The 15,257-nt window shown below is 29.9% G+C and overlaps 1 protein-coding gene across 5 annotated transcripts in view; it reads right to left on the reverse strand.

Moving 5' to 3' along the window:
- LOC143252729 (nostrin-like) overlaps positions 1 to 15,257 on the reverse strand; it is a 48,974-nt gene that overhangs the window by 17,924 nt on the left and 15,793 nt on the right. For all 5 annotated transcript variants that reach the window (XM_076505310.1, XM_076505309.1, XM_076505312.1 and 2 more), the window contains 5 exons: positions 13,890 to 13,975; positions 6,844 to 6,924; positions 6,179 to 6,241; positions 2,531 to 2,612; positions 19 to 192 (listed from right to left, as the gene is read on the reverse strand). In XM_076505310.1, coding sequence (XP_076361425.1) covers positions 19 to 192; positions 2,531 to 2,612; positions 6,179 to 6,241; positions 6,844 to 6,924; positions 13,890 to 13,975 — 486 coding nt within the window. The remainder of the gene's footprint in view (positions 1 to 18; positions 193 to 2,530; positions 2,613 to 6,178; positions 6,242 to 6,843; positions 6,925 to 13,889; positions 13,976 to 15,257) is intronic.

The raw sequence follows: 15,257 nt of genomic DNA on the forward strand, positions 1-15,257 counted from the left end.
CTCTAATATAAAACTTACCTTGTTAATATCTTTATCTGTGACTAGCTTTCCTTTACTGTTTCTACTTTCTAAACTATGTTCCTGCAACTTTTCATTTTCCTTTGTAGAATGGTAGCTCTGCTTCAGAGACTTTGCTTCTTCATTACGACGATCAGTAAGACTCTTGGATATTCTATCCACCACCACTTCAATCTACACCACAGAAACAATGATTAAGAAAATTCTTCTATAAACATTTCTAAAACGCTAAATAATTGTAGTTGTTATTTAGGTCAGTAAGCTGAAGCACTGTTGGATTGAGCTCCATGTGCTCTTTTGGCAGGGTTAAGCTTTCATCGGTATAAGTCATTTACCATTATATGTACAGAATATATACTACTAAATACAGTATTAAAACATTTACTGGTGACCTACGATACCTTATTTGAAATTGGCATTAACATTACCTTTATCAAGCTGGGTTTTTATGATTCTTGAAAAAAAATATTCTTGGTTGATATCAATCTAAACCTGATAAACAGTTTGTTTTCTATAAACAAGTTTTATGATTTGTTTGTGTTGTTTGAATACAACAAAATTATATTTCATAAGAAAGTATTTGAGTCACTGGAATATTTTGCCAATGTACACTGTACTTATAAATCTAAACTTACATAATGTCTTGTCACAGAAAAAAATTTCTAGTTTTCAAGAATGAATAGTGTGTGTTTTCTTATAGCAAAGCCACATTGGGCTATCTGCTGTGTCCAACAAGGGGAACTGAACTCCTGATTTTAGCATTGTAAATCTAAAGGCTTTTCACTGCCCAACCAGAGGATAGGAATGATTAGAATACCTAAAGAAACTAAAAATTAATTCCCAAATCACTAAATTACTCTTAACTCTTAAAATTCCCATTAGATTCCTTTCTTCACCCCTACAAGAGCAATGACCAGTCAATATTTAAAACCAGTAACCATAAAATATTCATCAAACCACTTTATTTGCTCTTCATTAATATAAATAGTTTATAACATACTCTACGCAATCGTAGTTAAATGGTGACTATAGCTGTTTTCCAAGCTAATCTTAATTATGGCATGTTCAGAACATTATAATACATAGGCATATCATGGATTTTTTTTATTTTCTTATTTTAATATAAAAACTTTTCAAAACATTTCATGTATGCAGTTGCATGTACAGTTGCCACATAATATCTTAGTCATGAAGGTTGCTCAGTTGCTATCACTCTAGCTGGCTATTTTTCAGTGTCATTCACTTGATATAACATCTTTTATCTTACTGGAAAAAAGCTAGTTATAAGGCTGTACTCAGTATGTAAAGCTAAATAATCGTCTTTTCCACTACATCAGTTGATACCTTGGGGTTATGACATCCTTATGATTCAGTGAGAGTGACCAGTCACGAGTAGTACAAGCCACTCCGAATACTTGGTTCAGAATGTCAAACTTAATCTTCAATGTGGTACATTATTTCAACCACATAAGTTTTGAATAACTCTTCATAGAGAAAAAGATCTAGATCTAACTTTCCATTAAAGGTAACCACAAACTGTGTCAAGTAAAAGTATATATACACCGTGTGTTTGTAAAAATTAATAAAGATTGCTTATCATGATTGTGCACTCGTGTTCACTCTCACAAATGTAATTACTTAGGGCATACAAAATATATGTCTTGACAAATTTCTTATTCTATAGACCTACCATGTTACCTTTGCAAAAAATTAACATTCTTGAAAATTCTACAACATAATAAAAAAGTAGGAAGAAAGAGCTGTAGTAAAATCATGGTAAAATCAAGACATTAATCATAAGGAATATCTGAAAGGAATGATATCTTAACAGATATAACATGGTATAGGTAGAATTTTTTTTTTTTTTATGTAAGTGTACTGTTTACAAGTGAACTCTTCAAAGATGCACAGAAATGAAAGTTCTAACATTTTCTTTGTTTTTATATGTGAATTACAAAACATTCTTTTCAAACATTTCAGAGATAGGTACTGTTGCAATGGTTTAGAATTATTCTTTTTACTCAAATTAAGTTATTTAAGCAGGTGTGCACTCAACACCTGAAAGGTTCTTACCAATCTATACAGTAACAATTAACTGAATTATAAATACTTAAGTTAGCTTAATTCAAACAACTCTCCATGATAATACAATAGAAGCTTTGGTATATTAACAATACTGCCAGAGAGCAAGATGAAAAATAGATACCTGAAACATTTTAAAATATCAAAACCTTTACAGCATCAACAACTAAAAAAAAGCCAAACTTTCAACATGCTACATTAAACTGAGGCTCATAAAAATTTATCAAACAAACATCTATAATTGATATAGCAAATTAGGCAAATTTTTAAAAAGAGTCTAATAAAAATAATTTTCCTCAATTTGGTTAGTCCATCAACTTTTTACATTTATAAGAAAACATCATTTCTTCTCATTTTAGAAAGTTACCTGTGTGGGTATTTTACACTTTTAATAAATTTCTTATTTTACTCGCATATTAATTTCTCTTACCTGTTTTCTTGTTTTATAATGGGCATCAACTAACATTTTCAATGGCTTCACAACATCTTCTGTAAGTCCAAAAGCCAAACACCTGAAGAAAAGTTTCAAATGTTGCTCTGGTTTTATACATGATTTATTTTGATAATCATATCTCGTGAAGCAGATATTATGAAAATGATACAAGTTTTCATTTCATTACAAGACATTCAAAATATAAAAAAAAAAACAGATACAGGTAAAACCAAAACAATTATAAAGTAATAAATACTTTGGAAAAATAGATATTGTGCCATTAATTATATAGCATTTAACATTGTTGGATTATGACAAAATTAATAAATGTATGTATACAAAATTAGGCGTGTGCGTGCGTGCATATGTTTTGTATGGTTACAGTGACACCTATAAATCACCCCTTCACAGTTAATCCTGACCCACTCTGCTTCCTCACCTATCCATCCAAATTAAGAAAAGGTGGAAGAGCAAGAACTACACGTATCCTAATTTGATCTCACAAGAAAGTTGCTTAAAAGGATACTGTATTTTCCTCAAAATAATGTGCAATTTGTTTCACTAAATACCTCCAAATAATTTATTGTACATTATATTAATGTACAGTCAATTTTTTCTAGGCATTTTACTAGAAGCTACCACCAAAAATCATTAAAACATTTATAAAGGTTTCAAAAAAATGTTGCATATCCAGTGCAGTGGATGGGATGGATAATGACATTCTGTGGAAATCAGAAGAGAATGAAGGTGCAAAGATAATCCAATGAATTCAATGAAGCCAATGGTAGTGACAATTGTAGGGATGAAGGTTTATGTGAAGATGACCAATAAAATGTGTGTATTACCATGTAACAAATAATCTCAATGAAATACTTTTAAAAATGCTTGATACACTGATAGGTGTTTACTATATTTAGTAACCAATCAATACATTTGTATAACTGCTGTGTAAAAATCTTCAATGTAACCTTGGGTGTGCATTAAGGTAAACTACAGTAAATATATAAATTGGGCAGGAATTTATAAAATGAATAAGGTAATGCATGAGTGAAACATATTGTAAAATAAAATTAACTGTAGTGGTAGACTATATTAAGTTATTTACATTTAATTCTCTTGTAATTATGTTACAAAATAAATAAATTAAAGATTAGACTCTATATTTTCCGAATAGAATCTAATTTAGATGGGCCTAAACATTACAACAATTTTCCTTAAGTGCAGAAACAAGGGTTTCTTTCTCTAGAGAAATTTTAACTTTAGAGAGGAATTTTACCTCCTCATAAATACATATTATGTACACCAATTGTAGCAGATTTGTTTCACCAGATCACCTGATATTTTTCATTTGGTCACTGATATAAATACTGATGTAGTCAAGGAGGAATTTCGATCTTTTATGTTTGTTGGTTCTGTGCAACACTGCTATTCCCATACCCATACATATTCTATGTGATATTGGGATGACTTGATTACTGTTGCTAGAAGATATATTGCATTTAGATAGAGTTTTTCAACTGATGAATCTGCAATTGCTCACTCAGGATATTGAAGGTGGCTTTGTTAATGTTCTTCTTCATAACATCTATTTAACATCAAACCTAGTTTCAGAATCAGTTGTAGGTGGAGTAAAACTTACTCTGCTAATTAAGAGTGTATCATTATTGTTGGGAAACAATTTGGCTGGGTGAAAAATTATTTCCAAATTCAAAATGGTTAGCAAACCTATTACTGTTTCTTCTAAAAATGATATTACTATTGAGGAAAATCCAGATGTGTTTCCCTCATCTGTTGTGACTCAAACTCAGGCTAAGAAATTAAACTAAAAATAAATGATAGACATATGTTCAAAGGAGAGTATTACAAATTTATTTCAGACATTTTTTGGATCTGATGGGAATTTTGTGAATAAGTGTTCTACTGACAAATTGGTGGCGAGTGACAATAATGGATACAAGGGATCTGGTTGACCTAGTGAAATTCTGTCTGCTAGAAGTAAATTGATCACCGAGCAAGAAAAGGACCCACACGTCTCTTCATTATTTAAATATGCACTCCCAAGAGATGAACTGGAGAATGTTCAAAATGTTTTTGGTTTTTTTAAAATGGTGTGCTTATGAGAAAAAGGAAACCACCAAATGTGCCAGCTTCAGATGACTATAATTTACCAAGTATTTGTTCACAAATCATATCATTCTGAAATATCAAAAGTTACCCATGAACTTGTGATAGTTGTAAAACTATTTACATTGGTAAAACTACAAATTACAAACAAGAATATGGAAATTTCATTTAGAAATAGATACAAGCTAACTAAATTTTTGAGTCTTGTATCTAGTTACTTAAAAAGAATAACTACCCCATCCTTCTTGAAAACATGAAAACTCTTATCTGCAGAACAGATAATTAACATATTATTAGAGAAACTTTTCCTTTTTAATTATCTCCCAGCATTAAATAACAAAATCAACTTGTCCTTGTTGTCATTAATCTAATTCCAGATTCTTAAACATTTCATTATTATTACTATTTTTAAAAGATGCAGTGTTGATACTCATATTTAAAGTTTTCCTTTGTAATTTTTCTCTTGACAATATTATTAAACATATGCATGCCATGTTTTACTCCACAATCAATTATACTGTGAATAATAAATCTGTATTCTTTCCAAACTTTTAAAATGTATAAAACTACTCACTTCATAGCTATTACTGTTTCTTGTAGTTAGGAAATTGTGAATTAATTTCTTGAGGTTTTATTGCATATGACAGGATTTCAAACAATTCCTACCTTACCGTAACTAAAGATGTTTTTGGTATTACTAAGTTATTGATATTTTTCTTTTTATAAACTTCATTTTCCACCAATCACTTGCAAATACTTTGCAGGCTTGTTGCATGTTCAAACTATTGTATGCTCAATATATATATATAAAAGGTTTGTTCATGATATTGCCAAGGAAAATTAGAATTCATGAGCATGAACATAGACAGCATCATCATACATGGAGAGTGTATGTGTTACACTCCCATTGGTAGAGGGGTCCTACTGCATAATCACATCATGCAATGGCACAAATTCATGTGAGATTATGTTGGAGTTTTCACATAGTAGTGTCTTGCAACTTTGCCAAATCAAGCAAACTCAAGAAAAAAGTTATTTGTGCCAGAAGACGAGTATTCATTTTAGAACTTAAATTTTCTATTTGACTAATCAGTTGCCAATACTTTGCAAGTTTGTTGTACATCCAAAATAATGTAAACTTATTCAAAACAAATTTATCCTTTCCCTTATGCTCCTATTATGCAAAACTGATTATTAGGAATGATACTGGCCTGAGTTAATAACATAAAAAAACAACAACTGGTTAATATGTGTAGATTGAAAATGTTTTTCCTTGATACCTGGAAAAGTAGCAATCTATATAATGAAAAACTTATGAGTGCATGCGTAATCATATCTAAAATCAGATATTATTCAGAGCTCCTATTAAAAAGTAATGAAGGATAATGTGAATGTTAATATAATTTGGTTCTAAGTATTTCTTTAAAAATATCTTGCTAACTCTATCCTTACTATTTCTTTGTATTCAAACAAAACCATAAAAAATTATTTTATTCTTAAAGAAATTCAGAATATTTGTACCTGTGAAGTTCCGATTCACGGGCCATGACGACGGCAGATTCTAGCCAAGTTTGTGCTGTTGTCCTATATTATGAATTTTTCAAAAGTTCAGCTGATACTCAAAATAAAAGTATATGTGGATTCAAAATTTTCATAGTTTCAAACCAAAGTGTAAATTTTAATTTTACACACACAAACATTTTTTGAATCAAAACAAGAACTAGCATATTTACACAATCGAAAATATCAACTTCCTGACAAAAAATGAACGCTAGAAAAGCTAAAAATTTAAGATTCCAAGCTTATTTTAGTTACAAGTACATGAAAAAATTAAAACAAAAGGGAAAGTACACTCTTCAAAATAAAAGTTAAAAAAAAACCCTATTCATACTATTTCCTTACTCAAGTATTTAATCTGTTATATAGAAAAAGTATTTTAAGGAAAACAAAATACAAGTATATGAAAGGAACAAAACAATAAAAGCTCAGAGTAAGTGCTGTAAGTTACTAGCTTTAATAAAAGAAACCAGCAGACAGATTAAAAGCACAGTAATTTATCTTAAAATTCATACAGACGAATCAAAAGTACACAATGCAAGATACTCTCTGCTAGCCAAGTGTATATTTTTCTCAGTCAGAGCTCCAAATTTAATTTACAACTTACATTACTATTGCATGATACTTACCCTAAAGCATCTTTAGAAGCTTTGGTTATTTTGGCAGAAAGTTTATTGAGGCTTTTGGCATAATGGAACTCCAAATCAGATCTATTGTAATACAAAGTTCTATAAATCATTTATTTTCAACCTTCAATTAAATTATTACTAAGCTACATAAACAAAACATAAAATAAATACACAAGTATAAATTAATATTCACCAAACTATAATGTATGCACAAAATGACCATAGACTGTACAGGACCATGCTCGTTTGTTAATATTCATTGAATTATTTGTTCTGCATTTAACACAGGGATCAAACACAAAGTTAGTGATTATGAGCTCTTATGTTACCACTGAGCCACTGGATGACAAAGGTCATCTTCATAAAATGTTTTATATTTAAATCTGGACTAAGAAACAAAACAGTTTCGAAACTGAAATAAATTATATTAAATGCAAGAAGAAATGCATACCAATTGTCTTACAATATGGAAATTGACAATCTGGTAAAAACAAGGTACACCCACCACACACATGCACTCATACACAAAGAAAGATATATACATATGATTTTATAAGTTCCAAATTTTTATATAATATTGTGCTACAATAACAAAGCAGCTTTATCAAAAGTTTAATTGGATCAACAACGAGAAAAAGTAAACCACAACCAACCATTAATTAAATCAATTTTTTAATAACATTTCAATAGAGAAATTCATGCTTCTTCTTAACTGTTGCATTTTTTTTAATTTATATAATGATGACTGAGGCACAGTACACATAATTACAAATAAATAAAATTACTGCAAACTCCAGAGAATCTTACAAGTTAATTTGCTCAATATTGTGGCTTTGTACCTTCATAAAGAGCATACAAACACTAATTTGTTCTGAAACATGTTAGTATCAACTCTTTCAACTTAAATTAGATTTGGTTATTAGAATATCACTGTTTTATTTGTCTGCTGTTAAGATACACAATGGGATATCTGTACTGTAACAACCATGGGTATTAAAATCTTGGTGTTACCATCGTGATGAAATTTACATTCTGTAATGGTACGGAAGAATTAGCCACATAAAATGGAAAGAATGACAAAATATTCTCTTGTCCTAACACTTTTTAATAATAATGCAAGTCTGATTTCCATAGATTCCATAAATCCTTACAAAGAGAGTAGTTTCAATGAAATAGATTAAACTCTGAATTTAGGACAATAACAACTCTAACAACAAAAAACAAACATTACAAACATTTGTCAACAACAGACAAATTATTCCTGTCTACATTGATAATCAATTAAAAATAATTAAAAACAAAGAAATCAAACATGACCACAAGTATGAAACTAAGGGCATACATGTACAAAACAAATGCAAGTGGCACACCCAAAGTAAAATCAAAATTCTGAATTTTCTAATGGTGAGATTTTAGTCACAAAGCATACTTAAAGTTTTAAATAATCAAAATAAATTATTCTGACTGCTACAGGTTTCAATTATTCTAACAAATGACTAATAAAAATTACTTTTATCTGTCACAAAAATAATCAACTTGAAATTAATTTTTCTGCTTATTACTATTTTCAATTCTTCCTGCTGTCCAAGTGTTAGAAATAATCCCATTATTTTTGTTGTTAAGCACACAGATAAATAACAGATTATCTGTTCCCACTGAAGGTATCAGAACCTAATTTTACCATTACAATTTTTTTAAACTTCTTTAAAAAAGCATGGCCTGGTGATTCAAGGGTCAAGGTACAAATGCTATTATCCACTACTGTTGCTTGAGAACTTCATGGATACTTAAATTGTATAAATTTACTGTATTTTCATGCTGTTTTATTTTTAAATTATAGTAACATAACTATATTTTAATATTGTATAAGCAGGCATGTAGCTATAGAAGGAGCACAAGGAACCAAGATCATACTTCTTTTCAGAAATTAAAAAAAGAAACAGTCAAATGTCCTTACATACTGATACAGTATCAAAAAGAAACACCAGTTGTAATTGTTTTTATTTGAAGTTTCTGAAATCAATATAGCTGGAGTCTACAACAATCCAGTCAAGGCCTTAACCAATAACTAATTACTTCTAAGACAATACAATAATACGAACGACAGTTAACTTTTGCCATCATAAATTAATGTAACTTGTCTTCAATGATGTGGACAACAGATTTTTTTTTTTTTAAATCAAAGTTGATACTGTTTTTGCCACCTGCAGTTCTTATAACACAAGACTTGTTACAAAATCAATTTTTCACTGCTTAGAAGTTATAATTCTCACAGGATGAATATAAATAATAACTCTTTCAATAAAAAATTTGAAATATTTATTTTTAACCACAGAATGTCAGCTTGGGATCACTTTGATACCATACTATCTGGAGTTAGACTGATTTTCTAAGTACTTTTACTTCAATATCAATCACACTACTAGAAATTGAAACAAGTTTAAAATCAACTAGCTTATAACCTGAGCTAAACACTTACTGAATATAATATTGTTTTAACTTTGTTTCACTTATATACTTTTCTTTATGACCATATAATGCACTTTGAATAATTCAAAATAGTATTTTATTGTAGTGAAATCACTTTTATTACATAGAAAATACTGAAACTTTTATTTCAATATTTAAAGTTAACGGGTATCGTGACATTATAAAAATGAAACATTAATGCAGTTAGAATGGAGTAATTAAACATTTTTATTGTTTGTTAATATAATAAAAATATATTATGTGAATACTTTAGTTCTAATACCTTCCCTAATGGTTTTCAAACTTTGAAAGAAAGTTATTAGTTTTAGTTTGCAGCAAAGGCTACATTTTCCTGCACAAAGTTCAGGGTAACTTAATTCCAAATTACTCAATATCAAGTCAGAAGAGAGGATTTCTGCTGGCTTTTCTTTTTTCTTTCTTTTTTTTTTTTGCCACTTGATGAAAATTGTTTGACAAATATTGCATTTTTGGAATGGAGTAGTTGAAACTGACTTTTTAATCAAATGTAACTGACTAACGAGTCAAACAATTTATTATTCAGTTGCTTACCAACAATGGAAACATGGAGTATTTTTAGCACTCACTTTACATGTAATACTTTATGAAAATGATAATGAAAAATACTTTTAATACCTATATATAACCAACATTTGTACTTGCAGAATTATATCCAAACTAAAATAATCCTATAATTTAGTAAAGAATAAACTTAAGCAGTGATGTAGATGACATCTTATAAGTCACAAATGTTAACTTAATGTCTTTGTGAAGACTAACTTACTCTTAAATTGTCTAAAGGTTCAGCGACACTTCTTATTCAAAAAATTATTACAAATACAGTGTACTTGCTACATGTAAAGTTGCTGAGATATTGTACACATAGACTAAGTATAATATTATAACAGTAAAAAAACAATTTCTACTAAATCAATTATGAAATCCTATTACATAATATAAATCAATGAATAAGCCAATTAAAAATATTTCATAAAGTAGAAGTGTGCATGAAATTTCGCAATATATTATGTATAAAGCCAATTTCCACATTTTGAAAAAAATGCTTTAAATGTAGCTAGTAAAATGAAATTTTACATTTGAAATTTTAGCAGGACACCTCAAAATTGTCACCAGACATTACCAAAAATAAAAAAATCAAGTAAAGACAATTATGTAAAACAGAATCATTTTATTTATGGCACTGAAACATTATTTCAAAGCAAGTGGCAACAAGCCTTGTATCCATTAAAAATGACACATCAATCAAACTGGTAGATTTAGTCATCCAGCACTAAGACATCAGCTGATGTAAACTCAGTATCTCTATTGTCTATACGTGTGCAAGTTCCATGTGGACTCACAAATAGTCTGGTTTTTTTTACTGTCCTTCCACCAGGATTCTACAGACTTGCACAGTAATCCTGTGCTTGCAAGATCATAGGTCTTATTCTTAGTTAATTTTATTGTCATCAAGTCATTAAGAGAATCATTTATTAGTTTGAACTGCCAGTCATCCTTAATAACTGCCATCTGGGAAAATCCATGTTCTGGTTCAGCAGACAATTTTACCTATGAAGATGGCAGTTTCTTCAGCCACAGATTGAGCAACTGTCTCTTTTATGGCACTTTTTGAGCCTCTGGCTCTTGTCTGACCACCAATAGCAATCACCTTTCCTCTATGTAACCACTTGCCAGTTTGTTCACATGTTGTGAGTTCTTTAACAATTTTCTGGGATCTCTCAACATGATTCAGATTCCCTAGCTTCTCTTTGCAAACAGCGTGTTTGTCAGAAACAATGTTCACAGTAGCAGAATAGTCTTGCATTTCGAGACTAAGAGATGTCAAAACAGGCAGAACTGCCAAGAGTATGTCCATGTACAGGATGAATTTAAGCCTTGTCAAAGTACTGTATAATCCTGCAGCTTTCTGTCCACATTCCCCTTTGTCATGCAGCTTTACTTGATACAAATGTTCTGCTAAAGCTGGCCAGTTATGAGAAACTGACTCCAGAGCGCACTCTTTGTAGGCCACCCACCAGATTCCTGTTCCTTTTGTTGGCTTTCTAACAACAATGTTGTTGGCTTTACCAGCTTCTTGAGGCTAGCCCAGTTCTGTGGCAAATTGTCATAAAATTTCCATTGATTTTCTAAAAAGGTTTGGATATTATCAAGGTAAGGGATGTCCTTGATGGTCTTCTTAATTGCAAGTTCCAATCTGTGACTAACACAGTGGATCCCTATCAAATAAGGTTTTTGCACCTTCATTCTGTTGACAAGTCCTCTTTTTGTGCTCAAATTAACAGGTGCCTCGTCAGCTGTCAGACATACAATTGATTCAAGCCAGTCGAAAAACTTGCCATATACAAGCATGCCAATGACATTTATGAAAAAAAGAGGAAAAGGTATATAGCCTGGCGCCAGAGGCGCCACAGCCGCGCCTGACTAGTGGGGTCCGGGGGCATGGTCAGATCATTGTGAATGTTTGGCAGTCACGTGACTATCCTGGACAACATGGATAAGGCGACCTAAAAAGTGCATTTTGTGAGCATTCACAACAGTTTTTTTTAAATTTCCTTTTTTTTTGTCTTAAATTAAATCTTAAATTTTGCAAGTTATTTTCCACTCATTATAATTAAGAATTACATGATTAAATGTGCATTTGAAATTGTATGTAGGCACAGTGCTTCACCTCACATTATATATACAGTTACTATCATATCTTGTCTTTAACCATAGAATTACTATTAAAATTGAAATTAATAAATAATTTTGGGAAATGAGTTTAAAAATTTAACTAAATTGCTTGCATGTTTTACTTAGTTACAGGGTCCCTAATAACAAGCAAGCCATGTTTAAAAATTTAAACAAATATACAGTCAGCATTACACAATTAATTCAACTAGTATAATTGGAATCCCTTGCATATTTCACTAAGAAAATGAATGATTTTACAAGTGCTTAAACACAAAAATTACTCAGTAAAACAAAATTTGATGGACCCAGCCTATTGTGAACAGTAAAGTCATGAATGTTTTCATAATATATACAGTTTAACAGATATGTATTTAATTCTTATAACAATGTCACAACAGATTTGTACAGAATACACTTTTTTGCAGCATGCCACAAACTTCTGTGCATGTGTATAAATATATTACTTAAGCATTAAAGTCAAGTACTTTTATTGTCAATAAAACTTCAAAAAAGTTATGAGTTTTCATACATTTTTACCAATTTTTGGCAAGTAACAAACATAAAAAAAACAGAAAAATTACATCAAGTTAAATCTTGTTGTATTATGAACTAATTTTTATAGCATAATAAAAATATATAGTTGAAGAAAAATATTTTGACTTGTATGGAAAAGGTTGCATTATAAATTGCATTACTGAACAAAAAATATTACACGCACACACAATGTGTATATAGGTGATAACAAATGTATAGATATCTATTTCTACATAAAGATAATTTTTTTCATTTTTACTGATGAATCACAGACAAGCAGATTTTTAGACATATATCTGACCAGTAATAAAACGTAGCAAAATGTCTTCCAGAATTACACAACTGAAAAGAAAGCACAATTACATAAATTATTGTGTACCAGAAACATATGGTAATTCACTTAATTTTAACACTAATAACTGCATTCACAGTATCAACTGGTGAATTAAAAATAGTTTTGCTCTGTTTACTTTCAAGTACCAATAAATAACACTACAAAAAAACCAGATGCACATTGACACCTGCTTGAAAAACTTTTACATTATTTCTCAGATTGTATATACAAGTCATTAAGTAATAAAAAATTGTGTACCCAGTATACAGTAAATTATCTATATTTCACCATACTACACAAAAATTACTACAAAAAACAAAATGTTTCATATTAATGTTTTAGATACCTTTCAGCAAGTCTAATATCAGTACAACTATGTGAACAAAGTTTCTTTTCTATGGTTATATGCTAAATATTTACCATGAAGTATCATACTTTTCTGTCCTGCAAACTATCAAATTAATAAACTGATGAAAACAATATTTAATGTTAGAAAAAAACTAAATAAACAACTTATTTTTCATTCCTCTGTCATTTTCCTAAAACTACTTACGTCTAAGCTACCTGAAAAACAGCCAAAAAAGAATTTATTTAAAGAGCTTCTGATATGTTCTTCACATACATGTAAATCTAGAACTAAATCAAAAAATTGCTTGCAAAAAATGAGCACAAATAATACATATAGATTTACTCTAATTTCACATGCCACAGGATAAAAACTAATAAGATTAAAGATGTGTGATCCAAACCAAATACAAAAGTTTTATAGGAAAGGAACTGTATAATCATTGGTCTGAAAGTCCCACTAAAGCATGCATTTTATTATCAATAATAAGTGATATACAGACCTAGCTTGTATAGCTCGCACATAACACTATGCTTTACAATAAAAAACAAAATTACACAAATATTTAAATTCACAAATACCAACAAATAAATATTTCAAAGAATATACTAAATAAAATAAATACTGAGAAAGGCTAAACATAGCAGTCACCTTTCCTGTAGAACACAAGTTATTTCTTTACAGAAATCTTCTCCTTGTTTTACTAGTTTTCTCAGCTCTTCAAATCCATTTGGTCCCTATAAAAAAAAAAAAAAAAAAATCTGAATACCTGCTGTAGCTTATAGTAAGAAATTAATATACAAATAATTTTATTTTGGTTTGTGTATTTGAACTAGCCATACAAGATTAAAATTCCAGTCTCAATTTCACTTTCTGTAACCCTCAATTACTTCCATAAGTTCTCATAACACAGTTATTTTATTTACTTTGCCCAGTCTGCATAAGATTCAGTGTGTGTGTGTGTGTGTGTGTGTGTCACATAACTCTTCAAATACTGGACACACCAACTTCTAAATAGTGCCAAACAAATAGTCTCAGACCTAAAATTTACACAAAGGTAAAACTTTTTACCCAACCCCTAAGGGAAAACTTGGTATTTCATGAAAAGACTATTCCTCTGGCTACCAAAACTGTCTAATATGGAGCTAGTAACTCATATCATAATAGGAGTGAAGCCCCAAAGAATACATACACTGTGTGAATACTTATATAACCCTGACTGAAAAAATAAGTGGTTGTGGCTAACTCAAAGAGATGCATTTGAAATTGAAAAACTTAATTGTTGTGAACAAACCAAAGGAAAAGACATAATGATGGAGAAATTTGAATGTGTAGAGAAACTTGTTATGCATAAACTGGGAGAATATTCCCACATCAGACTCAGAAAACTATCTATCTTCAACCAAGAAATGCTAAAGAAAAAGATAAAGGACATTAGATCAATGACATTGTACTTAAGAAAAAGTTGATTAAAGATATAGGATTATAATTTTAAAATTAAATGATAACCATTTTATTCACAACTGAATTAGATAAAGAAAGCATTGCACTATCCAACATGAAACAAAATTGTTTATTTCCTCCACAAAACCATTATGAACATGCATTAAGTCTCACATATTTATCAGTTTATTATTTCTCATATTATCAAAAATAGGAGACACTATGACACCAGTTCATTTGATTCTTCAAAGTCAACTTTTATTATCAACAACAAAATGCAAGTTAAAACACTTTTGGAAGATGATTAGGTTCCTTCTTCAGACAGAAAACTGGAAATACACTTAAACTAAATATAACTCTTCAAGCTACATAATTATCTAAAACTTTTCAAAGAATACTAGCCAAGAGTATAAACCATGTATTCAGGCAAACCATCCCAGTTTTTAATTTGTAGCAAAGAAACAAAAACATTTCTCAAAAGGTCAAACAAGCATCATAGATTTCACTCTTTAAATCTAATACACTTAACATTTACATATGTAATTCCAACCTATCATTTCCATCACCCAAACACAC

This window comes from Tachypleus tridentatus, chromosome 6, assembly GCF_004210375.1.
Source record: "Tachypleus tridentatus isolate NWPU-2018 chromosome 6, ASM421037v1, whole genome shotgun sequence".
NCBI classification, from domain to species: Eukaryota; Metazoa; Arthropoda; class Merostomata; order Xiphosura; family Limulidae; genus Tachypleus; species Tachypleus tridentatus.